Source organism: Phocoena phocoena, chromosome 6 (genome assembly GCF_963924675.1).
Source record: "Phocoena phocoena chromosome 6, mPhoPho1.1, whole genome shotgun sequence".
NCBI lineage: Eukaryota > Metazoa > Chordata > Mammalia > Artiodactyla > Phocoenidae > Phocoena > Phocoena phocoena.
This window is the reverse complement of record NC_089224.1, coordinates 49176885-49202618: the sequence shown is the minus strand read 5'-3', so window position 1 is coordinate 49202618 and position 25734 is coordinate 49176885. Positions and strand designations below refer to the sequence as shown.

At 33.9% G+C, this 25734-nt stretch overlaps 1 protein-coding gene and 1 non-coding gene across 2 annotated transcripts in view; one reads left to right on the top strand and one right to left on the bottom strand.

The window, feature by feature from the left end:
- CNTLN (centlein) overlaps positions 1–25734 on the top strand; it is a 336707-nt gene that overhangs the window by 197039 nt on the left and 113934 nt on the right. The window contains exons 13-14 of the mRNA XM_065879183.1: positions 7480–7580; positions 19309–19400. Of these exons, the coding sequence (XP_065735255.1) occupies positions 7480–7580; positions 19309–19400 (193 nt within the window). The remainder of the gene's footprint in view (positions 1–7479; positions 7581–19308; positions 19401–25734) is intronic.
- Positions 809–915, bottom strand: LOC136125231 (U6 spliceosomal RNA). The gene has a single exon (XR_010655999.1). It is a non-coding gene; the product is annotated as a U6 spliceosomal RNA (small nuclear RNA).

Sequence of the window (25734 nt, the reverse complement as noted above, 5' to 3'; positions counted from 1 at the left end):
TATGTACAGATCTTCCTCAGCTATTGCTGATGTTCTGTCCCAATAAACCCATAATAAGTTTAAATATCGTAAGTTAAAAATACATTTAATATACCTAACCTACCTGACATCATATCTTAGCCTAGCTTACCTTGAATGTGTCAGAACACTTACATCTGCCTACAGTTGAGCAAAATCATCTCACACAGAGCCTATTTTATAATAAAGGGTTAAATATCTCATATAACTTACTGACTAGTGTACTGCAAGTGGAAAACAAAATGGTTGTATGGGTGCAGAATGGTTGTAAGTTGTAAGTGGCTGTTTACTTTCATGATTTCATGGCTAGCTGGGAGCTGCGGCTCTCTGCAGCTGCTGAGCATCATGCAGGAGTATTGCACAGCATATCACTAGCCCAGGAAAAGATCAAAATTCTAAGTACAGTTTTTACTGAGTGCATATTGTTTTTGCACCATTGTGAAGTTGAAAAGTCATTGTCAAACCATTGGAAGTCAGGGACCTCCTGTATTGTGTTCAGGGTTTTTATATTTAATTAATGGAAAGAATAGGGATAAATACGTCTACCCCCTGTCAGCAACAAGAAGTTTCAGCTGGTTTTTCTATAGACCAGGCACTCTTATTTTTGTGGCATACAGCAGGATCTAGTTTAATAATACTCAGTCCTGACTGTTTAAGGAGTAGGATTTATCCCTATTTATACAGTAATAACTATCTTTAAAATATAAGGCTAGAAAACATTAAAAGAAGATGTCTACTAAAACTACTTTTATTTTTATTTTATTTTTTTTAAACATCTTTATTGGGGTATAAAAATATGGAACGCTTCACGAATTTGCGTGTCATCCTTGCGCAGGGGCCATGCTAATCTTCTCTGTATCGTTCCAATTTTAGTATATGTGCTGCCGAAGCGAGCGCTAAAACTACTTTTAAAACAAATTTGAATAGTACTTCTAAGACCAATCTTAAAAATTGAGTTAAATTTTCAAGACCCCGATAAAAAATTCTGTGGCAACTGTAAATCCAATCCATTCGTGAAAGTTAAGTTAACTTTTCAAAATCCTAATAAAAAAAATTGTGTGGCAACTCCAAATCAGGTTTTAAAATATAATTAAAAATGACACTACCACTGACCTATATATTACAGGTGTTTTTACTACTGAGTATGGTCAGAGTTATTTGTTGGGGCTGTAGTTTGGAAATCTGAGGACTTGAGAAATTTGCATGGAATATAGTTCCTATAATAATTCATTTAGATTTATAAAATACATCTACTTGTTATATCATAATGATATCTTAAAAGACTAAGAACTTAGTAATGTATGAACTAATAAATTGGCTGGTTCCTTCGATATTTATCTAACAAATACTCATAACTTCATTTATTTATGCATTCAATATTTAAACAATATAATTTAGAACTAGGCACTAAGCTAGGAACTGAATATGCAATGTTGTACTGAAGAGTACTAATTTCAAACTCTAACGAGGTTTATTCTAGGGGCAGCTGCCGTGTGCTGATGAGGTGAAACCACTCTTTGGTATGCTAGATAGAAAGAGGCAAGGAAAGCTTTCAGAAATGCCAGTAGGCTCATAACCTTTTCACTTAGTTGAGGATGTTGCCTTACTGACACTAAGTTAGATTTATGAACCAACAAAGTCATATTAACATGCTGCTAAATAAAAACATCAGTACATAAGTATTTGTGTACATTATTTCTGAGTAGTGATATAAAACTATAAAAGGGGCTCACGTGCCACAGGGTATTAAGCTTTTATTATACAGCAAATCCAGCTTGTCTTTGATAGGAACCCTAGAAGTCAAGGGAAGGTGTGCAGACATTCACTGTATGTTTTCTGTATCCTTGGCTAAATAAATCAGGAGCTTGCTGGAGGTGGGGTAGTTTTGGTCTTTTAATACTAATCTGTAGTCTGTATAAAATGCTGCAGCTAGGCACTCTGCTAGACACCGGTACACAAAGAGAAATAGTATGCCACCCTTTTTGTCAGGATCTCACAGCTTAGCAGGGAGAACAAGCAAATTATGATAAGAACTTTTAATAAGGGAATAGTATTGGCATAAAACAGGGAAAATGGCATTATGATTGGTCCATTTGCTCAAACCAGAAACCTACGGGATTATAAATGATTTACTCTTCTATCTGACCTCCTTATAACAGTCCATACCAAATCTTAATGATTCCACATCACAAATATTTCTAACTTCTGTATGGAAATGCAAAATATTTGCAAAGAATTACTGATATTTTTCCTAGTTGATGCTGAGTAGTGAACTTGTCGATGAAGGTAGTTAGAGTTGGGGGTCAATTATAAAGGAGTTCAGAGTTTGAGATTAAAAACTTGTTTTATAGATATAGGGAATTTTACCCTCTAAATAATAACTAAAGTCTTTATTTCAGTGATCTTTTGATCATTTTTTTTAATGATGAAAAGTAAACAAGCTGTAGATCAATGGCATAACCCAGGATGGAGTACTTTTGTCTCTCTTAGGTTTAATATTAAATATATGTAGGTTGTAATTTCACAGAATATTTTATAAAATTCAATAATAATTTCTTGAGGAGTTAAAATCAAAGTATCATGGTAGGAAATTTCAGCTATTTTTTTCTTCTGCAAAGCAACTCCCTGTCTTCCTAAGCAAGAATATTTTTTTTTCCATATGTAGAAATGAAGATTTTAGGAACTGCATTTCTCTAACATGATTTGGAAATAAAATTCCTAGCCAAAAAATGTCTGCTAATCATAACATATTTTGAAAACAAATGTATTTTTGGATAACCATTAACAATGTACAAATTACATATTAGTTTTATTTTAAAGCATACAATTCAGTGGCATTTATTAGTACATTTAACATGCTGTACAGTGGGTTCTTTCCATTTTTTCCTCTTCTTTCTCTTTCCTTCCCTTCCATCTGGCTAAAATATAGAAATGGTTTGTACTTTTGTTTTCTGTATAATCAACCTAAATCATGGAGGATATAATATATTTTTATTGCAGTAAAATATACAAAACGTAAAAATTTACCATTGTAACCGTTTTTAGGTATAGAGTTCAGTGCCATTAAATACACTCATGTTGTACTGCCATCACTGCCATCCATCCTCAGAACTTTTTTTATCTTCTCAAATTGTAACTCTGTACCAATTAAATAATAACTCCCCATTCCTCCTTCCCTCAGCACCTCTTTCTTTTTTCTGTCTCTATGAATTTGCCTATTCTAAGTATCTCAGATAAGTGGAGTCATTTTTCTTTTTGTGTCTGGTTTATTTCATTTGTGATAATATCTTTAAGGTTTTCCATGTTGTAGCTGATGTCAGAATTTCTTTTCTTTTTAAGGCTGAGTAATATTACTCTGTATGTATATACCATGTTTTGTTTATCGATTCATCTGTTGATAGATATTTGGGTTTTTTCTACCTTTTGGTAGAATATAGTAATATTTTTGTTGTATTTTCATTGTATTTTGCTGAACAGTTAACAAGATGGTTAGCTAAGAAAAAATATCATTTTGTATTTATTGACAGATATTTCACTGAAGTAAATGGCAAGTATATTTTTGAGTTTTATTTTCTAACTCCAGAGATTAATTTTTGATGTTGATACCTTAAATGTTTTTCATACATATGAGACCATATACATATGGTATTTATTTTTTGAGGTCATATATCTTAGTCCATTTGGTCTACTATAACAAAATAACACAGACTGAGTAGCTTATAAACAACAGAAATTAATTTCTCACAGTTCTGGAGGCTGGAAGTCTGAGACCCCGATGCCAGCATAGGCTGGTGAGGGTCTTCCTCCAGGTTGCAGACTTCTTGTCTTATCCTCACACTATAGAGGGGTGAGGGAACTCTCTGGGCTTTCAGTACTAATCGCATTCATGAGGGCCCCACTCTCATGACCTAAGCACCTCCCCAAAGCCCCACATCCTAGTACCATCATCTTTGGCATATCCTTTAACAGAGCCTTTTTTATCCCTATTCATTAGAATGATCCTTTTGGGTTCTTTGTTGAGTAGCCCTGGTGGTCAACAAGATTCTTCTCTCTAGCTGGTCAGAGTTCAAATGTCTCCCAGTCCATAAGAGCTCTGGGAATAGTTCTGTTTATAGCTCTGGTTGTTCTCTGCTTGCCTTAGTGAGTTTCAACAAAATATTCAGCCACAGACTCAAATGAGTTCTTATGCAGATTTCTGCAGTTCCTTCTCTTTGTAGCTTCCTTCTCTCTGAGTACTGTGCTTTACAAATTCCAAACATTTCAGCTTTCCCAAACTCCAGTCTCTTTTTCTTCAACTCAGTGAAGACCCCCTCTCCCTACACCATGATCTGGCAAGTGCCTCCTGGCCGAAATCTGGACTATCCTTAGGGCTCTCTTTGTTGGTTTCCTTTCTCTCAGGGATCACGGCTCTTTGTAGCCTATTGACCAGCTTCTGAATACAGTCATCTCATATAATTTGTCCAGTAAGAAGTAGATTTTGAATTGTGGTTCCCATACCAAACAGAGTATCAGAAACACCATAATAAATGGGTAATGAATGAGAGTCAGTAAGCAGCCAGTGTCCACCCTGTATGGGGGTGCTTGAGCACTGACTCTTTGGAAGTCAACCACTTTCCCAACACCCATCAAGATGTGGTTTGTTGGTGCCTGGGTTGACTCAAGAACAAGGTGGTCCCTAATGTTTACAAATGCATCATAGTAAATGTAGGGACTGTGTGAATTCTTCCTAAAAAAAGCCAAACTGTAAGCATGGAATACCTCTAAAGAAGCATGAAGTAACGTTTCTAACAACTGTAGCCCTGTGTTCCACTGGATTAGTGATCTGAGAGCCAAGGAAAACTAAGTTGAGATGAGCTACATCTGCTTTTTCTTTGTGGGGCCATCTTGCTACATTATGTTCTATGTTCTTAGCAAAACAAAGCAAAACCCTAATTTAGACTTAATCACTTTGTAGATGGGTATGTATGTGTGCATGTATGTGTACCCTTGCCATCAATCTGTAACCTAAGTTGCAAATGTATAAGATCCCAATTTATAAACTCTTTATATGTGTGTATTTATGTTTATTTGAATAAAAATATAACTATATGTATCAAACTGTAAACATCAATTTTTTTCAAGAAGTAAACTATTTGTTTTGTTTTTTTACTTTATGTACCTTTTTATTTGAATTATTATAAGAATTGTATTTATTATTTTGTTGAGTACATAAAAGTTTAGAACTGTTATATCTTCCTGGTAAATCATTTGTTTGACTATTATGTAATGACCATATTTATCCTTAATATTTTTTTTTCTTAGTGTATATTTTATTTTTCATTGTGATTACATTTTTAATTTCTTTTTTTGTCCTCTTCTGGTTTGTAAATTTTTGATGTGTTTTCCATTCTTTAAATGTTTTTTCTTGAAATTTTAGCATGGATCATTTATTGACTGTCTGAAGTTTGTCAGTCTACCTCTGTTCTCCTTTAACAATACAAAGATCTTAAAATGCTTTAACTCTGATCCTTTCCTTCACCTAACATCATTTTGTTGTTCAGAATTTTAGTTCTACCTTCACTTAGGTATTATGATTGCTTTGCTTAATAAATATTTGCTTACTTCCATGTACACATTTACACGTCTTTCATCATCATTCCCTATTTTGTTTCATACATTGCTTTTGAGTTTGTTTTCTTCCTAAAAATCTATTATTTAATAGTTCTTTCATCTAGGATCTATGAATAGTAAACCATGGAATGTGTAAAACATTACTTATATTCCATCTGACATTTCTTGTGATATCAGAAGTCTACTGCCATTCCTGAGTTCTTTGTTAGTTGATTTTTTTCTCAATCTTTTGATTTTAGAGTTGTCTCCTTTTCTTTGGTGTCCTTCAGTATGGTGTCCTTCAGAAGTTTCAGTATGTTTCTAGTGTGAATATAGTTTTATTAATTCTGTTTTCAATTTTTGATACTCTCTTAATCTGTTAATTAATCTTTTTCATCGGTTCTCAACTTTCAGTCATTGTATGTTTTCTCCCCATTTTCTTAATTCTCCCCATTTTCTTAATATTGTTTTCTCCCCATTTTCTTAATTTTCTTAATATTGTTTTCTCCCCATTTTCTTAATTCTCTCTTTGAATTATTTCTACTAGATGCTTTCTGGCCTTCTCATTCCAACACACTTTATATATAGTTACTGTTTCCTTCTGTTTGTTTCTTTGTGTTGTCTTTAATTTTACAAATTTTCATTAGCTTTGTCTGTGTGCTATTTAACCCATCCACTGAGTTTTAAATTTCAATTATTATGTTCCTATTACTACCTTTAGTTGTTTTATTTATTAACATTTCTAGATATAGTATTTGGTTCTTTTTCTTATTTGTCTTCTCTTGTATCATAAACCCCTGTTCTTTTTAATATATGTTTATCACCTCTTTTTCCTTTTTATCACCATTTTAAAAACTCTAATTTTGTAAGAACTCATTTTGAATTATTCTATTATTTTTTTTCCTTGCTGTACATTCTCCCATTTTGAATGGGGTGATATTTAGACGGTCATTCATGGCTTTGAGCGTATTCATATTTATTCTTCTCTGCAAACCTGACTTCCTTGAGAATTATTTTCTGTGGTGGTTTTCCTCCTGTCCATTCTCTCAGTTGTAGACACCTCTCTGCAGTGGATGACTGTGTCTGCCTGAACTCTCCAGTGTACATGGCCATAAACCAGTTTTTACATTGCTGTCATTTCTTCAGTTCTCTGCAAATGTATAATGGCTCAATTTTGAAACCAGTAATATAGACATAGGATCCTAATCTCACATGGTTGACTCTGTCTTGCTCTCAGACTAGGGCAAGAAGCCTCTATTTAATGGAACTTCAACCAGATGAGCCCAGATATTCAGGTATTCATTCAGCAAAATTTTGTCTCCCAGCTTTCTGCAGTTAGTCCAGTTTTGTCTCTCAGCCCTGAAGGACCTTGCATATAAACTTTCATCTCCACTTGGGTCTCAAGGTCTGAAGTCTCCATGGGCAGTATTTGATCCAGGTCTCTTGTCATGGTAGCTCAATTCCATTTTACTAGTAAGGGTTTTTTGTCTTTACTTGGCATCTAGAGATTTACTCTCTTGGCTTGCAGTGATATGTATTAACAATTTTATTATTATTTTACATAGCGTATCTGTTAGAAAATGATCTGGTAACTCGACAGATGATTTTTTTAATTATACAGTTTATGTTTTACCTATTTAGCATGTTTATTTAGACAAAGTTAAAAATCAGTCGAAACATTTTACCTTCCAGATGCTCATTAAAATTCAATTTTAATTGTTATGATTTGTTAATATTAATATACTCTAGCTTTTATTTTACTACTGTCTAATTCATGTATTTTTAAAATATTTTTGCCGCTTTTATATGTTTGCTATATTATTCCTTAACTTACACATTTAAAATAATTGTTTATTGTGTTAATTTTCATAGGATGAATCTTCAAGAAGAATTGGATAAACTTAAGGTACATATGTCTGTTGATAAAGAAACAATACAAGAATTGAATACATTTATGGCAGAGAGAAGAGAAGGTAATTTTTTGTGAGGATAAATGTTTAATGTAAGCAGTTTAAAATTATCCAGTTCTTTATGTTTTACTTTCATTTTCTTCTAAGACTCTCACCCTGTTCCCCCTCTTTCCACTGCTTTACTCATTCATATCTCATTAACATTTTCACCTTTCATGAGAAAATCAAATAGAACACTTAAAAGTCAGCTTTATAATTTATTAAAATTTTTAAAGAAATATTTGATAAGGAGAAAATATTCATTTTTACTATTCATTGACAAAGTTTTACTAGGTGTGTTTGTCCAAAGTTTTATAGGTAATATAGAGTTATTGATAATATAGAGGTAGTTACTATCAATAATTCATTTATATTTTTATATGACATTACACTTTTCTGGAAGTCATTTAGTTCTCACCTGGAATCACAATCTTAGAGCTAGAAGGAAACTTGGAGATCTGCAAATCTGAAACCTGCCTGACCCCTAGCCTGAGAGTGTTGAGTAAAAGGGGATGTATCTATTTCAATTACAAGATTATTCCTTTGTTAAAATCAAGATTACTATATTTACAATATGACTTCAGTCCATCCTCAGATACCTCATTAAAAAAAGTAAATAAGGTTGATATGATAGAATTTCTTCTTATTTGACCTTGCTACAGCTTAATTGTTACCACTGTGCTTTTTAGGTGTTGACAATTTATACTTAATAATTCAATTAATAATTTATACTTAATAATTTGTATGTAATATTTAAATTTTTATATATCACTCATCTGGAAGTTGTCCCAATTACTTTGTTGTTCCAGTTGCTCTTATTTAGTTTACTAGTGAACTTGTCAAGGCCAGTATTTGAATCCTTCTATTTTACACTATTGATTTATATCATATTTTATGCTACTCCTTCATTGAGTTCTTTTTTTTCCCATAGATCAAGGCAATGATCATTAATGACTACTAAGACCATTGGGTGAAAAGCTGATGGGGCCTTTTTTTTTTATTATTCTTTTTTCTTTTTACCTTTTGTCTCCCTTCACCCATTTCTTTTATCACCTCTGGCCACTACCAATCTGTTCTCTGTATTTCTGAGCTTTTTTCTTTGTTTCTTTGTTTGTTTAGATTCCACATATGAAAGGCATCATATGGTATTTTTTTTCTCTCTCTGACTTATTTCATTTATCATAATGTCTGTGAGGCCCATCCATGTTGTCACAAATGGCAAGATGTCATTATTTTTTATGACTGAATAATATCCATTGTGTATATGTATATACGTATCACAATTTCTTTATCCTATCATCCATCAGTGGACACCTAGGTTATTTCCATATCTTGGCTACTGTAAATAATGCTGCAGTGAACATTGGGGTGCATATATCTTTTCACGTTAGTGTTTTCATTTGCTTTGGATAAATACCCAGAAATTGCTGGATCATATGGTAGTTCTATTTTTATCTTTTTGAGGAACCTCCATATTGTTTTACAAAGTGGATGCACCCATTTACATTCCCACCGATAGTGCACAAGGGTTCTCTTTTCTCTGCATTCTCACCAAGATTTGTTACTTCTTGTCTTTTTGACAACAGCCATTCTAAAAGGTATGAGATGATATCTCAGTGTGGTTTTGATTTGTAGTTCCCTCATGATTAATGATGTTGAGCATCTTTTCACATATCTGTTAGCCATCTGTACAGGCATATCTAGGAGATTCTGCAGAGTTTTTTTCCAGACCACCACAATAAAGCGAATATTGCTATAAAGTGAGTCACGTGATTTTATTGGTTTCCCAGGGCACATAAAAATTATATTCACACTATATCGTAGTTTGTTAAGTGTGCAATAGCATTATGTCTAAAAAATGAATGTACCTACCTTAATTAAAAAATACTAACCATCATCTGAGTTTTCAGTGGGTCATAGTCTTTTTTGCTGGAGGAGGGTTTGAAATATTAGGAGAATTACCAAAATGTGACACAGAGACACAAAATGACCAAATGCTGTTGGAAATGGCACCAATAGACTTGGTTGACAGAGGGTTGCCACAAACATTCAATTAGTAGAAAAACACAATATCTGCAAAGAACAGTAAAGCAAAGCACAATAAAACAAGTTAGACCTGTATGTCTTCTTTGGGAAAATGTCCATTTAGATCTTCTGCCCACTTTTCAATTGAATTGTTTGTTCTTTTGTTATTGCATTATATGAGTTTTTAAAATACATTTGGATATTGGCCCATTATCAGATATATGATTTGCAAATAGTTTCTCCCATTCAGTAGGTTGCTTTTTTATTTTGTTTATGGTCTCCTTTGCTGTGCAGAAGATGTTTAGTATGATGTAGTCCAACTTATTCATTTTTACTATTGTTGCTTTTGCTTTTGATGTCAGATTCAAAAAATCATCCCCAAGATCTAGGTCAAGGAGCTTACTGCCTCTGTTTTCTTCTGGGAATTTTAGGGTTTCAGATCTTATGTTCAAGCCTTTAATACATTTTGAGTGAATTTTTGTATATGGTATAAGATAGTAGTCCAGTTTCATTCTTTTGCTTGTGGCTGTCCAGTTTTCCCAACAGCATTTAATGAAGAGACTGTCCTTTCCCTATTGTATACTCTTGCCTCCTTTGTTGTAAATTAATTGACCATATAAGCTTGTTTTTATATCTGGGCTCTATTCTGTTCCATTGATGTATGCGCCTATTTTATGCCAGTACCATACTGTTTTAAATATTAGCTTTGTAATATAGTTTGAAATCAGGGCGTACGTGATGCCTCCAACTTTTCTTCTTTCTCACATTGCTTTGACTATTTGGGGTACTTTGTGGTTCCATCAGATTTTAGGGTTATTTGAATTTGTTTTTTCTTTTGAAAAATGCCATTGGAATTTTAATAAGGATTGCATTGAATCTGTAGTTTGCTTTGGGTTGTATAGACATTTTAACAATATTGGTTCTTTCAATCAATGAGCATGAAATATCTTTCCATTTATTTTTGTCTTCTTCAGTTTCTTTCATTAATGTCTTTTAGTTTTCAATACACAGGTCTTTCACCTCCTTGGTTAAATTTATTCCTAGGGATTGTTTTCTTAATTTTTCTCTGATAGTTCATTGTGAGTATAAAGAAATAGAACAGCCTTTTGTATATCGATTTTGTATCCTGCAAATTTACTGAATTTGTTAGTTCTTACAGTTATTAGCAGTTCTGACAGTTTTTGATGGAGTCATTACGGTTTTTCTATATCATGTCATCTGCAAATAGTGACAGTTTTAGTTCTTCCTTTCCAGTTGGATGCCTTTTATTTATTTTTCTTGCTTAAGTGGCTGGCTAGGACTTCCAATACTATGTTGAATAAAAGTGGTGAGAATGGGCATTTTATCTTGTTCCTGATCTTAGAGGAAAAGCTTCTAGCTTTTCACCATTGAGTATGATATTAGCTGTGGGCTTGTCATATATGGCCCTCATTATGTAGCGATAGATTCCCTCTGTACCCAGTTTGTTGAGGGTTTTAACCATGAAAGGATGTTGAATATAGTCAAAAGATATTCCTACATCTGTTGAGATGATCATATGATTTTTATCCTTCTTTTTGTAATGTGGTGTATCACATTGACTGATTTACAGATGTTAACCCATCCTTGCATCGCTGGAATAAATCCCACTTGATCTTAGTGTATGGTCCTTATAGTGTATTGTTGAATTTTGTTTACTGATATTTTTTTGAGGACATTATATCTATATTCATCAGGGATATTGGCCTATAATTTTCTTTTCTTGTGGTGTACTTTTCTGGTGTTGGTATCAGGATAATACTGGCCTTGTGAATTGAGCTTGGAAAAGCTCCCTCCTCTTATATATTTTGGAAGAGTTTGAGAAGAATTGGTATTAATTCTTCTTTAAATATTTGGCAGAATTCATTAATGAAGCCGTCTGGATCTGATTTTTGTTTGCTGGGAGGTTTTTGATTACTGATTCAATCTCCTTATCAGTTATAAATCTATTCAGAGCTGGTTCTTTAAAAAGATAAATAATATTGACAAACCTTTAGCTATACTTACCAAGAAAAAAAGAGAGAGAACTCAAATAAAATTTAAAAAATGAAACAGGAGATGTTACACCTGGTACCACAGAAATACAAAGAATCATAGGAAAATACTTTTAACAAATATATTCCAACAAATTCCACAACCTAGAAGAAATGGATAAATTCCTAGAAACATACCACCTACCAAGACTGAATCATGATGGAATAGAAAATCTGAACAGAACAATTACTGTATGTCTGTCTGTTTCTCCCATTAGGTCTCTTAATATTTGCTTTCTATATTTAGGTGCTCCTATGTTGGGTGTGTGAATATTTACAAATGTTACATCCTCTTGTTGGACTGACCTCTTCATCGTTATATAATACCCATCTTTGTTTCTTCTGACAGTCTTGTCTTAAAGCCTATTTTGCCTGATGTAAGTGTAGCTACTCCAGCTTTCTTCCGGTCTCCATTTGCATGGAATATCTTTTTCAATCCTTTTGTATTCAGTCTGTGTGTGTCTTTAAATCTAAAGTGCATCTTCTGTAGGCAGTATATAGATGGGTCTTGGTTTTTTATTCATCCAGCTACTCTGTGTCTTTTGTTTGAGAATTTAGTGCATTTACAGGTAAAATAATTGTTGACAGGTATATAAATATTGCTTTTTTGTTCATTGTTTACTGGCTGTTTTTGTAGTTCTACCCGCTTCCTTTATTCTTCTCCTACTCTCTTCCTTTTTGTTTTGATGACATTCTTTAGTGGTATAAATATACTTATATTCCTGTCTATCTTTTTTTTTTTTTTTTTTTGCGGTATGCTGGCCTCTCACTGTTGTGGCCTCTCCCGTTGCAGAGCACAGGCTCCGGATACGCAGGCTCAGCGGCCATAGCTCACGAGCCTAGCTGCTCCGCAGCATGTGGGATCCTCCCGGACCGGGGCATGAACCCGTGTCCCCTGCATCGGCAGGCGGACTCTCAACCACTGCGCCACCAGGGAAGCCCCCTGTCTATCTTTTATGTGTTTTTTATAGGTTTTTACTTTGTGGTTACTAGGAGACTTACATATAACATCTTATAACTGTGACGTAAATTGACAGAAACTTAAGTTTTTTAAAAAATTTTATTTTATATTGGAATATAGTTGATTTATAATGTTGTGTTAGTTTCGGGTGTACAGCAAAGTGATTCAGTTATGCATATACATATATCCATTTTTTTCATATTCTTTTCCCATATAGGTTATTACATAATATTGAGTAGAGTTCCTTGTGCTATAACACTAGGTCCTTGTTGATTATCTCTTTTATATATAATACTGTGTAAATGTTAATCTCAAACTCCTAATTTATCACCCCACCTTTTCCCTTTGGTAACCATAAGTTTGTTTTTGAAGTCTGTGACTCTGTTTCTGTTATGTAAATAAGTTCATTAGTATGATTTTTTTTACATTCCACATATAAGTAATATGATATTTGTCCTTCTCTGTCTGACTTACTTTACTTAATATGATAATCTCTAGGTCCATCCATGTTGCTGCAAATGGCATTACTTCATTCTTTTTTATGGCCGAGTAATATTCCACTGTATTTATGTACCACATCTTCTTTGTCCATTCCTCTGTCGATGGACATTTAGGTTGCTTCCATGTCTTGGCTATTGTACATAGACTGCAGTGAACATTGGGGTGCATGTTCTTTTTTTTTCTGGTTTATCCCACTTTAAATAATATTAAGATTAATTAGGAACTTCAGGTGGTTTCAGCCTAATCCCTCTATTATTAAATTCCCAATCAATGTTTCATTTACTGGTTTTAGCATCCATTGGTTATTGTTATCAAAATTCATTATTTCATTTGGGGTTGCAACACAGCAATTTTCTGATTTTAGCATTTTTTGTGCACTTTTTATCTGGAATTCTATGAAGAAGAATATGGATAACTATTTGGTTATCCTGAAATACAGTTTGTACAGGAAAGGCAAGAAAAATCTTGATTACACCTCTTTACCAATTTTCATTTGGTGACCTAGCATCCTTCAAAGGTGATCAATGACTTGGTGGCTTTTGTTAGTGTTAGAAACTCAGAATTTCTGTTGATATATTTAAAGATTTTTTAATCCATTGAAGGCATTATTCTTTTTGATATTCAGATTGTTTCATCTTAGGTCAGTGGGAGCCTTCATAGTATATTTTGTTTTGTGTATTTTTATTTATTCTGGATTATTCTTTTTGTAAAGTTTTTATTGGAGTATAGTTGATTTACAATGTTGTGTTTCAAGTGTACAGCAAAGTGAATCATTTATACATATACATATATCCACTCTGTTTTAGATTCTTTTCCCATATAGGCCATTACAGCATATTGAGTAGAGTTCCCTGTGCTATACAGTAGGTCCTTACTAGTTATCTATTTCATATATAGTAGCGTGTATATGTCAATTCCAATCTCCCAATTTATCCTTCCCCCACCTTTCCCCCCATAACCATAAGATTGTTTTCTACATATGTGACTCTGTTTCTGTTTTGTAAAGAAGTCCATTTGTGTCTTTTTTTTTAGATTCCACATATAAGTGATATATTATTTGTCTTTCTCTGTCTGACTTACTTCATAAAGTATGACATTCTCTAGGTCCACCAATGTTGCTGCAAATGACGTTATTTCGTTCTTTTTATGGCTGAGTAATATTCCGTTGTATATATGTACCACATCTTCTTTATTCACTCGTCTGTTGATGGACATTTAGGTTGCTTCTGTGTCCTGGCTATTGTTAATAGTGCTGCAGTGAACATTGGGCTGCATGTATCTTTTCAAATTATGGTTTTCTCTGGATATATGCTCAGGAGTGGGATTGCTGGATCATATAGCAGTTCTACTTTTGGTTTTTTAAGGAAACTCCATACTGTTCTCCATAGTGGTTGTACCAATTTGCATTTCCACCAACAGTGTCGGAGGGTTCCCTTTTCTCCACACCCTCTCCAGCACTTATTGTTTGTAGACTTTTTGATGATGGCCATTCTGACCAGTGTGAGGTGATACCTCATTGTAGTTTTGATTTGAATTTCTCTAATAATTAGTGATGTTGAGCATCTTTTCATGTGCTTTTTTGGCCATGTGTATGTTTTCTTTGGAGAAGTGTCTATTTAGGTCTTCTGCCCATTTTTGGATTGGGTTGTTTTTTTGATATTGAGTTGCATGATCTGTTTTTATATTTTAGAGATTAATCCCTTGTTGGTCGCTTCATTTGCAAATATTTTCTCCCATTCTGTGGGTTGTCTTTTCATTTTGTTTATGGTTTCCTTTGCTGTGAAAAAGCTTTTAGGTTTAATTATGTCCCATTTGTTTATTTCTGGTTTTATTTTCATTACTCTAGGAGGTAGATCTGAAAAGATATTGCTGTGATTTATGTAACAGTGTGTTCTGCCTATGTTTTCCTCAAAGAGTTTTAAGTATTCAGTCTTAAATTTAAGTCTTTTATCCATTTTGAGTTTATTTTTGTGTATTATGATGTTAGAGAATGTCCTAATTTCATTCTTTTACATGTAGCGGTACAGTTTTCCCAGCACCACTTAGTGAAGAGACTGTTTTTTCTCCATTGTATATTCTTGCCTCCTTTGTTGTAGATTACTTGACCATAGGTGCATGGGTTTATTTCTGGGCTTTCTGTCTGGTTCCATTGAAATATGTTTCTGTTTTTGTGCCAGTACCATACTATTTAGATGGCTGTAGCTTTGTAGTATAGTCTGAGGTCAGGGAGCTTGATTCCTCTAGCTCTGTTTTTCTTTCTCAGGATGGCTTTGGCTATCTGGGGTCTTTTGTGTTTCCATACAAATTTAAAATATTTTGTTCTAGTTCTGTGAAAAGTGCCATTGATAATTTGATAGGGATGGCATTGAATCTATAGATTGCCTTGGGTAGTATAGTCATTTTGATGATGTTGATTCTTCCAATCCAAGAACATGGTATATCTTTACATCTGTTTGTGTCATCTTTGATTTATTTCATCAGTGTTTTATAGTTTCCTGAGTAGTCTTTTGCCTTCTTAGGTAATTTTATTCCTGGGTATTTTATTCTTTTTGATGTGATGATAAAAGGGATTGTTTCCTTAATTCTTCTCTCTGATCTTTCATTATTAGTGTATAGAAATGCAGGAGATTTCTGTGTATTAATTTTGCACCCTGCAACTTTTGTTGGTGTCTCTAACAACATTTTTATATCCAGCTTGTGTTAAGTAGAAGTGAAATATAAAGGAAAATAGATTTATGGGGAACCTTGTGCAAAGAGGCTTGTTATAAATAACAGAAGATAATCCTCTCACCTCTATCACTTATGAAATTCCAAGGACTTTAGAAGCTTTGTGTGGGGAGCCAGGGAAAAAGACCAAATATATATTTCTTACTGTATGTTATGGCAAGTACCCTCTAAAGTAATATATTCACTTTTCCTAAAAGTGAAGAAAAAATAGTAATATTGATGCCAAAAACTCGGCCTCTGTGCCCTGGTGCCCAATTGAATCTCAGAGACAGAGTTTTGGGTGAAGTAGGAAAGAATAGCTCTATTGCTTTGCCAGGCAAAGGGGGACACAGTGGGCTCCTGCCCTTGAAAACTCTGTGTCCCAACCTGGGAGGATTTGGTGAGGAGTTTTACAGCAATAGTTCAGGGGTGAGTTTGCCGATAAGATCAGGGTGTGTGCAGGGCCTGCACTCTTTTAATCTGGTCTCAGGCCATCTCTTGATGAGCTTCTATGGTTCCTTTAATCTGGCCTCAGCTGGTCTTCTCTGGAAGGAAGAATGCTAACATCTTCCGTTTGTTGGGGATTTTAGTTCTGTAAAGAGCTCAAAGGTACTGTTGTGTGTATCCCTTGAGGTGAAACCAGGACCTGCCCCAAGGCTGCACTATTGTTTCTTGGCTGCTCCTGCCTTGTCTCTGCAGCCCCTCCCTTCCATGATTAGCAACTGTTTGAATCTGCCCTTTGGGACTCAGGGAAGGTCATGGAGGCTGGAGTCTATTCTCTACAAACAAGGAACGGGGGACACAGAAAGGCTTTCATACCCAGGAGCCTCCACAGGGTCCTGCTTGGTTTCAGTATTTTTTAGGAAATTGCCAATACACAAGATACCTATTCTTCTTTCTTTATATCATCATATTAAGATGAGTAAAAATATAATTGTAGGGGAGGAATAAGAATTTTCCTTCTACCCTTTTTAGCTGAAACCCCTATAATAAAAGACAGATTAGCAAGAGGAAACCAGAAATTTATTAATGTTTATACCTCATGGTATACACGTGGAAGAAACCCAGGGAAGAGTGAGTACTCAAAGAGGTGGCTTTAGAATTCAGGATTACATACTGTCTTAATAGGGAGAGAGGAGGAGGGATGTAGGCCTCTTAGGGGAGAGTAAATGATTTTAGAAAAGATGAATGGGCCCATAGAAGACTAGCTGAGAGGAATGATAGTTTGTAGTAAAGCTTGTCTGGGTATAGTGTGGACTTCTAGTTTCCTCTCCTGTGATAAGAGTTAATCTTCTCTGGTTGATGAAACTTTAGGGGAGTGGGTAATAACACTCAAGTTCCTTCTGGAGGGTCTTCTGGCAGATAAGGGGAGTTCAGAGAAAGCCTCTACCTGCATTTGCAGCTTTTGAAGTTCCTACTGCTGAAAGTAATCAATATACCAAAGTGGCATATATTAGGCTGGCATATTCTGCAATCCCTTATAATGATAACAGATTTTTAATATTAATTTGTTAAAATAGCTAAAAGAGAATCTAAAAGAAGGAGAAAAAGTTGCAGAAGAACTTACATTAATTTATAATGTAATCCAGGAGAATTAAGGGGACCAAAAAAACATAGGCGATAGAGAAAAATGTTTAAACAACTATGAGTAAGCAAAGTTAAAAGTTAAAAAGAAAAAGTGGGGAGAGAAGAAACTCCTGAGAAAGAATATAAATCAGAACAAATTTGTATAGTGGTAAAAATAAAAGTAAAGCATTTAAATCCACAGTTTTTAAAATAAATTTCCAGTAAGGAGAAGCACATTCTCACACATCCACCAAAGGACAAAAATAGAACTGTATATTTCTAACTAGGTCCTCTTGGTTCACTTCCCAAATCCTGAGATCCTTGAAGGGGAAGGGAATCAAGGGGTAGAGAGTTGGGTCTTTGTTCCTCTCCATGGCCTGGGCCTAGCTGCCATGTATTCTTTGTAAAACCTGTGAAGGTGAGAAACAAAGTTTTCAACAGAAAACCACAAGTGAACATGGTCTTCCAGTCCACCAGGGAATCTTGCACACACCTAGGAGCACAAAAGCAGCAATCAAATTCATTTTTAAATCAGTCTTCAACATTTATATTGTTGGAATAATTTAGCTACTTTTAGCACTCTACAGTCTTTGAATATAGAACTATTTTCTTATTTTTAAGTGTAAATATTTTACTTAGAACTATAGCAGATATTTAAATGACTAGAACAGATGAATTGTATTTGCATATTATTTCTGTATTGCTGAAAGAGTTTTGTAAATGAATTCAGCACCATGGTGTTAAGGGACTAGACAAAGAAACTCGGGAACCAACAGATTATCATCAAGATAAAGGTACATATTCCCCGGGTGGCAAATTCTACCTATTCTAGCTTTTATTATCCTTAGGATAGTGTTCTATTTATTTCAGGAGTACAGAAGTTTTAATTGGATATGTCATGTTTCAAAGACAAAAGAAATGCCTAATTCACTCTAACAAACTTGTTAGTCACTGTTTATACCAAGAGGATTTCTACTCTACAGAGAGTAATATTGTTTTCTTTTTTCTTTGTTGATAAATCAAAGTTTCATACTGACCTACAGCAGCCAAGCATACTTTAAAGCAAAATCATCTCAGACTAACACAGATATGTATCCTTTTAGCTTTATGTATTCTTTTTGCCCCCTTTTTGATTCTTTGAGAAATGTGTATTTCAAAAATAATTCAGTAAGAAAATGTTAAATTTGTCACCATAATTTATCTTCTAAGAAAAAGATATTTATAGGTTTTAATGTATTTCAATTCTAATAATATTAACTGAAGTTTTATGATTTTTTTCCTTTAATGTTGTTATGTTGCTTATACAGTTTTGCTGTTCGAAGGGGTTTTATTAGTCAAATGCCTGGGTAGTGTAGGAATGATTTGTAGGAGCAACTTTACCCATTACCTGGGTTTCTATTTGTTATAAAGTCACTTTTTCCGGAAATGTGATTTTTATGCTTTACTCTGCCCAGTGCATGATCTTTTACTTTAAAGAAAGGTGGTGGTAGGAGGTGTTACAGTTTCAGTCTACCCTAATTCTGTTACTGTTTGCTTTGTTCAGCAATCACTCTGATCCTCCTGGCAGGGAACAAGATCCAGAGAACAAAACTAGTAGTGACTGTGTAGATAAAAAGGCAGTGAATTCTGCTTTTAAGGCAAAGGGGAATGGTCTACAAAAGAATGAAAATGGGAATAAAAATACAGCATTGTTAACCTGCAGATCTGTTATACCTTTGAAAATCTTACGCTGCAAAAAAAGAAAGGGACACTATAAAGATACATAATTGTGAGACTGAAAATCTTGAAAAAGGTCACCCTTCAGTTACTGGCCAAATAGTTGACAATAAAATAGACTACGTTATTCATAGTTGAGAAACCATACACCCCTTTTTCTTAAAATGACAGAACAGTGTTTCAGGAGCATATGAGGTACCATAATATATTATTTATTCTCTGACAGAAGAACTCTTTAGATACGGTGAAGATGATGGGGTCAAGAAGAGTACTCCAGAGAAGAATTGGAAAGAAATGTCGGAGCAGACATTGCAGAAGGTAGTCTAATCTTTACGATATTGAACTGAGCAAGTTAAATCTGAATTTTAACATAAAGGATTATATTTTAAAATGAGGCCTCATGAACTTAAAGCTTGTGTGAATCCTTAATTTAAATTCAAAATCATTGGCTTACAAAAATGGGGTTAAAAAATCAATGTTAGTGAAGTAAATGTGGAAACACTCATGCTTGTGTTGACATAGGTTTAAAATATTTTCAAAGATAAAAAGAATGATAACAATAGAAAGTATAAAAATTTACCCTCTATGTGTTTATTAGGTATAACTTAAGTATTTTACTTTCTCTGTTACATTTCAAAACGCATACAGATGTACAATATTTGAACTAAAAAAAAAGCATAGTTTTAGCTTTATGCAGTAAAATGGTAATATGTTTATAATTTTAATTTTAAACTTGAAAATTATACATGTCTCATCTCATTTTAGATAAAAATTTATGCCCATATGATTTGGTATAGCTCTCCCTGTTTTAATAGAACCACTCTGTATAAACCCTATACTCACTTTACAACATGGCTGTCTTTAATAGTAAAATGTTGTTTAAAAATCTTAACATTTATCTTTACAACTTTGTACTTAATTTACATTTTTGTATATAAATAACATTGTCATCAATTTCAGTTAAGTGGGCTTGGTTTTATTTTAATACTTTTTGTTATTGTTATAAAGGAAATATTCTTAGAAAAAGCTGGAAGTTTACAGATATATAGACAAAAATATTAATGTAGCTACTTACATTTTGTATGTCTGTGAATTGATTCGTAGGAGATCTAGTGATATACAGCAGATAATATGATTCCTTATACTCCTAACACTTGCCATATGCTCAGGTAACACAGGCCGTCATCTCATTATTACTGAATGACACATATCAGTTTCATATTATAACATAAAGAACAAGAAATGCTCATGTTCATTTATCTTAAGATAAAATAAGTAATTGAAATAATGTATGTACTGCCAGCTAGAACGTGATACAGTTTATAACAATTTATCTTTTTTGTTTCAGAACAATATTCTTTTTTGCCAGGTTTTGTATAATTTTTATTTCTGTGGGTATATTGTACTACACTACTACTTACTATGTTAGGGTTGAAACCTAGAGAAGTTTATTATTTCATTCCAACTGCCATAAATGATGTGGAGGAGGAAAGGAATTTTTCCTCTATTCTTTTAGGTTCTCAGATGAGATATCCCCGGTAATAAAAAGACAGATTAACAGGAAAAAACAAACAGAAGTTTAACAACAGGCATACCTCCTGTATACATAGGAGATGCCCAGGAAAACTGAAGTAACACCCTGAAATGGTCCAAGCCGTCACCTTATACACCTTCCTCAGCTAAAGACAAGAAAAGATGTCGGGGCTGGGCAGTCAGTTACTACTCAGTTTTCAGAGCCTCTCCTTGTGTCTGCCGTTTCTTAAAAACAACCAGCTCAAGATAAGACATATGTCAAAGAGACATTTTGGGGTGGCAAAATTCTGCTCCCCTTCATTGACTACTACCATAGTAGATCCAGAAAGCCATTTTAAGTCTTAAAAGCCAACAGAAATTGTTTTCATTGGACCATGTGTCAAATTAGTGTACTAATTTGTCACTGTTTTTTAAAATATTAACCTAATGCAATTGTATGAGTCATGATTTAACCCCTTTATTTGAGTTCCCTTATTTTAGAAGGATATATATGAAATTCATTCAAAATGGGTTTAAAAGACAGTAAAAACATGAAAACAATATTTGTATAATACATAGTAGAAATGAAACATATAAGTAGATCCTTTTTAAAATAATGTCTTAACATTTCACTCTGTTAAGGGATAAGTTGTGTCCCCCACCCAAATTCTTACGTCAAAGTCCTAATCCCCTGTATCTCAGAATGTGACTATATTTGAAGATGGAGGTCTTTAAAAATTTAATTAAGTTAAAATGAGGTTATTAGGGTTGAAGCCACCCAGTCTGTGTACTTTGTTATGGCAGCTCTAACAAAGTAATACACAAACTTTAAAAAGTCAGGTGCTTTATTTCAGTTTTGAAAGGAGCCATCTTTTTGGTAAATTAAATGCTCAGTGCTGGACTTGAGATGATCTAATACCACACAAACCGAATGCCTTTAACACTTCCTCAGACTTTCATTTACAAATATATATTGAAATTTTCCTTTCTGTTTTTGGAGAGGTGAAATCAGTTTGACAATTTTTTGAGAGTATACCTTGAATAACACTTTAATATGTGCTATGGACTTTCCCTTATCAAATTCTTTAGAAGTAGTATCTCTCTTGTCCTCCATTTTAAACTTAAATGCAAATAATTTTGACCAGTTCTTATGTTTAAACATAGATTCACATTAGGCAGTTAACAGACTTTAAATATTTTAAACATAACAGACCTTAAAAAGGTACTTTTCCACTGGTATCTAAAATTTTCATGAGTTGTACCCAATCTTAAGATAAAAAAATAATGCCAATTTCCAAAACTGAAATCTCAAATTTAAGATGTTTGTTACATTTCTTCATTATGTTATATTTTAATCAAAAGTATAAAGTTGAGGGGCTTCCCTCGTGGTGCAGTGGTTGGGAGTCCGCCTGCCGATGCAGGGGCCGCGGGTTCGTGCCCCGGTCCGGGAGGATCCCGCATGCCGCGAAGTGGCTGGGCCCGTGAGCCATGGCCGCTGAGCCTGCGCTCCCGGAGCCTGTTCTCCGCAATGGAAGAGGCCACAACAGTGAGAGGCCCGTGTACCGCAAAAAAAAAAAAAGTGTAAAGTTGATTTAATAGATAATTCAGCAATATTTAATGCAAGTAATTATATTTTAGCTCAAGTAATATTATTAACTAGCTGTTATGATTAACAGTAATAGAGACAATAATGATAATGATGATGATGATGATGAACCGTCTAGAACTTACCGTCTACTGAGAATTGTGGTATATGATCATATTTAATGCTTATAACCTGCAAAATAGCTGTTACTATTCCCATTTCACAGATGAGGAAACTAAAGGTAAAATAGGTTAAATATTTTACCAGGTAAAGCAATCAGAGCTAGAAGTGAGATCCAGACCAGGCTCAAAATTCAATTTCCCCTAGATTGCACTGCTTCTTACTAATATTTTTATATCACCACTGTCAAAATCATTTTTTAAAGGTATAATTGTTTTCATAAAATAATTTTTAAAAATACAGTCTCTTCTATTCACTCCACCCTGGAATCTAACATGCTAAAATATTTTAAAGTATATTTATGAAAACTATGCTGTTTGGGGCAGTGATTAAAAACCACTGAGAGAAACCAAAGAGAAAAAGGTGGTATTCTTTTTCTGCTTGTAGTATTTTTTAGTAAATGGAGACTATAATTTCATGATAGAGTGATTTGGAAAAAGTAAAAATGTTCATGTATTCCTGAACACTGTATTTTCTGTCACATTATCCAGCTCTCCAATAAAGTATTTGCATTGAGAAAGAACAACAGAATTTGTTTCACAGAAATATACAGAGGTCTACAATATTCTGGTAGAAACTCATATACCTCTATTTCAGGTCAAGAGTAAGCCCTACAAAGACATAAGTCCAACAGTAGGGAGTATATCATACTATGGAAAAAACTGATTAAAATTAGCTGAGATTCTTCATATTGTGTTGGGAAATATCCATGTCCCAGGGCAGCATAACCAATCGGTAAATGACTGTTGAATTAAATGAAGGGGGTTGAACTCACAAGAAGACTAATGGTGCAGAAGGATCAGAGAGGACTGAAACTCACATTAGGAAACAACTTAGATCTTCACCATCATGAGTCAAGTCCAGTAAACTGGAAAGTGTTAAGAGTATGCATAAGTTTTTTGTGTATTTCTCGAATATTATTTTAAATCATTTGTTGTCAATGTATCAATAATGTTTTCTCCTTTGAAGAATTTGTTTTAAGATAAGTATGAGTCCATATAGTTTTTCAATTGTTGTATTTTTTTGTCACATTATCCAGCTCTCCAATAAAGTATTTGCATTGAGAGGGATCAATAGAATTTGTTTCCCAGAAATATACAGAGGTCTACAAGTAGTCTGGTGCAAACTCATATACATCTACTCCAGGTCAAGAGTAAGCCCTGTTAAGACCTATAAAAGTTTCTTGCTTGACTCTTTCTTTCTTGACCCTAGTTCTTTGTTCATTTTCCACATATATCTGGGAAAGTCTTCTTCCCCATATGGCTTGTGGAATAGTGGGATAGGCACAAAATCCTGAACTTGAATCCCAGTTTAACCAGGAAATGTTTACGTCTGTGTGTTAAGTTTTCAGAGCTTCCATTTCCTTTTCTGGGAAGATAATTATCAGTTCTACTTACCTCACCTGTTTTTGAGATTATCAGAAGAGATTGTGTTTATTAAAAATTTTTATAAATGGTAAAATGTACTATAAAGGAACAAAATTTGCCACCCCAAAAGTCTCTTTGGCATATGGATTATTTTGAGTCAAAAACAATCAGGGCCCAAAAGACTCAGGAAGAAACTTTGACCTTCCACCTGACTGCCTAAGAGAATGAAGATAGAGGACCTATTCCAGGAAGGGAACTATCACCATAGATAACTGTAGTATAAACTAGGTGTGTGTTGTCAGGGAAGAATCTAGCAAATTGTCTGTTAAAATTTCTCTCTGTGTCCTGTTGTCTCTGCATGGTTCAGCAAACATTTGTTTACCACGAATTTGCTTTTCCATCTCCTTGTTAATTGCCTTCCTCCTAAACCACTAGCACCAATATCCTCTTTTCTCTTTAGCTGAAAATGGTATTTAAGACGAGGAGGGTTTTGGCCATTTCATTGAGTTACTGTGTTTTCCTGGGTCTCTTCCATGTACACATGTTATAAAACCTTTGATTTTCTCCTGTTAATCTGTCTCATGTCAGTTTAATTCTTAGACCAGCCATAAGAACACAGAAGGGTAGAGAGAAATGTCTTCCTCTACAACAGTGCTTTACAAACAGTGTTGAATATTTTTCAAGATTTAAGTTGAAATCAACTCCTCCTTGAAATTTTTGTACTCATGGCTTAGAATCAATTGCTCTTTCCTTTATGTCCAGACTTATGGCACTTAGATTCTATCCTTTATTAGCTTTGTTTGTGCAATTGTCTTTGTTTCTGAATAGTTTTTGAAATTAATTAAGTTCAAGAATTATATATTATTTGTGTGTCCTACAACGTGAACACTGTTTAATGAAATAAATGTAAAAAAATTAATTCATATGAAACCTTGAAATAATTATTTTAACATTGTTAGATTTCCTTTTTTGGTAAAAAGTTCCTGTATTGTATAAACTAAGGACCTCACAACTATTAAAATTACATTTTTATAATTTAGGAAAAAGCAGCCTCAATAGATCATTTTGTATTTAGGTCATCAGTTTTTCATATGATAGTTAAATATTGAAGGCTACTTTTATTTTAATAATAAAGTTTCCCTATGTACTGTTTTCAGACTTTTTGTATAAATTGTTTTTCTGTGAAAGTATTCTTTTTCACGAGTAGTAAAATGAGGGGGAGCAAAATATATCACCCCAAAATATGTCTCTTTTGCATATTGATTATTTTAGGCTGATTATTTTTAAGAAACTACAGACATAGGAAAAGCCCTGAAAACTGAGTAGAAGTTATCCCTTTGTAAGAAACATTTACATTTATAAGGGAAATCTCCATTTGTAAGAGGGTATACCTTGCTGTACCAGGAAGATGAAGATGACCAAATCTCTAAAAGTATAATCAGTGGAGAAGGCAAGGACCTAAATCTGCCTAACAGCCAGACCCTTGTTTACTGTGCTTTTCCTGGGAACCTCGTATAACTGACTCCCACCCACCAAAATCTTACGTAGTCTTTAGGTGAAAATGGTATTTAAGGTGATGGCTTAGGCCATTCATTTCGGGGAGTTACTCAGTTTTCCTGGGTATCTCCCAAGTATACAGGAGGTATACGTGATATTAAATTTTTGTTCTTCTCTTGTTAATCTGTCTTATATCAATTTCATTCTGAGACCAGCCAAAGAACCTAGAAGGGTAGAAGGAAATTTTTTTCCTTCCCAACAGTAGACTATAAAGCCAAAGCACTTACAGTCTCAGAGAACTCTGCAGAGCTTATTAGCATACTTAGTTCTGTGTCACATTGTGTAGAATTTTAACTTCTTTTACCATCTGTCCTTTATTCAACAGATGTATTATTGCATTTTAGAATGTATTTATGTACACCACCTTAGAATTATTTAGAAATTAAGTACTTTAGATTTATTTTGTCCTTGTGCTAAATGAAATTTTATTTTCATAAGTTAGAAATGACAA